This window comes from Etheostoma spectabile, chromosome 12, assembly GCF_008692095.1.
Source record: "Etheostoma spectabile isolate EspeVRDwgs_2016 chromosome 12, UIUC_Espe_1.0, whole genome shotgun sequence".
Classification (NCBI taxonomy): domain Eukaryota; kingdom Metazoa; phylum Chordata; class Actinopteri; order Perciformes; family Percidae; genus Etheostoma; species Etheostoma spectabile.
The window spans coordinates 1,483,837-1,485,691 of record NC_045744.1 but is presented as its reverse complement, the minus strand read 5'-3'; the positions used below and the strand labels follow the sequence as shown (position 1 = coordinate 1,485,691).

General features: G+C 40.4%; 1 protein-coding gene across 9 annotated transcripts in view; it reads right to left on the bottom strand.

Annotated features, from left to right (window-relative positions):
* Window positions 1-1,855, bottom strand: part of pard3ab (par-3 family cell polarity regulator alpha, b) — a 351,497-nt gene that overhangs the window by 96,158 nt on the left and 253,484 nt on the right. For all 9 annotated transcript variants that reach the window (XM_032532544.1, XM_032532550.1, XM_032532546.1 and 6 more), the window contains one exon: window positions 970-1,121. In XM_032532544.1, coding sequence (XP_032388435.1) covers window positions 970-1,121 — 152 coding nt within the window. The remainder of the gene's footprint in view (window positions 1-969; window positions 1,122-1,855) is intronic.

Here is a 1,855-nt window from a genome sequence, read left to right as displayed (position 1 = left end):
AATCAGACTTGTTGTGATACCAACACGGCACAGAGCGGCAATCTGGCGGAGAAGATTAGATATGATTATAGAGAGTGCGAGCGGAGAGACTGTTGCAGCCAAAGCAATCAGCGATAGTTCGAAGCCATTTGAAGGTGAATCAACACTGGGAAGTTCTTGACTTTGAGACAAGAGATGCACAGTCTGCTTCCATACAGAGGCAAGGGGGTGGAATACACTCAAATACAAGCATCATGTCTGAAACATGGGGCCGTGCAGGGATTATGTGCTAAAGGTAACTGGAAAGGCTTTACAGAATGTGAAGTAGTTGAAGTGTGCAGAGTTAATTTAAATGACTCCATAAATAAGTCTACATAAACATATGCTCTACTTCGTCAATGCAGTTAACCCGACAGTTCATATTTACAGAAGAGGATTAGGGCGACATGTGAAAAAACGTATTTGAGTTCTGAGTCTGAAGTCCGAATTGTGACGTTCTTTTCCCAGAATTCTGACTTTAACCTCAGAATTCAGACTTTTTCTAAAAAGAAAAAAAAAAAGTCAGAAGTTAAAAATCAAGTTATAAATCAGAATTCTGAGATTAAACTCAGAATTCAATACATTTTTTCACATGTGGCCCTTAAGAAAAGGGAATTGTACCACTAAACGTATCTAAGTATTGTGTTCCTGGTTTACCACCCCAGAATACAGTACATCCATCCCTATCATAACAATGTCTGGCTAAAGTAGTTGTGTAGCTGATGCTTAACCCTTGAACTGTGTCTTAAAAATTGTAGAACGAGAAATAATGATGAGACAAATGGCAAACCACCAGGCTAAGGCTACCTCCTTTAGCTGATATGGATAGGCCATAAGGTGCGTCTGGAAGCAGGTGGAGGTTTTCCCATTCCCCGTTAGTTCCTGTTCGTGGATGTCTCATTTCCCTGGAATCTAATGAAGGTCATTTTGAAAAGGTTTTGAAAGTTGTACCTAGATCCATGCTCTTGGACTTGCGTGTCTTGATGATCTCCAGCTGCGCGGCGTCTCCAAACTGCTTGGTGCGTTTCTCCGACATGCTCTGGCGCCCGAAGCCTTCCCGTTGGAAGTTACCATCGGGATTATTTTCATCTGGATTCAGGGAGCTGGACAAGGGTGGGACAGGGAGGATAAGATTGGCTTTATTGATCCCACACTGAGATTTTTGTGTCACAGGATTATAAGGAGGGCCAGATAAATAATATAGATAAGATGTCTAGCATTTTCTATATAAAATATGGAGACTTCAAAAGGTACTACAGGAGGAAGAGACAGACAAATAAAACAAACAGATGTGGCATTAGACAGATGAAAGAGGGGTTTAAGTGGAAAAGGTTATAAAGAACCTATTTTCTTGGAACTCATCCGGTTCAAAGAAGGAAACTAAGAGAGTGAACAAGAGAGGGACGGAAATCTGGGAAATAATTAGGAGAGCTGAATATGTGGAAAATAAAAGAGAATGGGTTGGTGCAATGAGGGATGGAGGCAAGAACCAAAGTTGGAGCAGCATGGGCAAGAAAAAAAGACAGTAAGACTAGGCCAACAGAAAGGAGAAAGAGAGAGAGCGTCACATAGAAGACAGTGGTAGATGGGTGGCAGATACATAATTAGAAGCAGTGAAAGAGAAAGATGAAAGTGAGACCAACAAAGAGGAAAAAGCAAAACACAAAAAATAAAATTGCGTGAAGAGAAAAAAAGACAACAGAGTTTATCAAAAGAGGAACAATATAAGATATGACTAGAGAAATCAGAGGAGGAAAGAGAAGAGGAGAATAAAGAAAAAGAAAGAAATGATGGCATTAAAAAGAGATTGTGGTGAAAGAGAGAGAGAGAGAGAGAG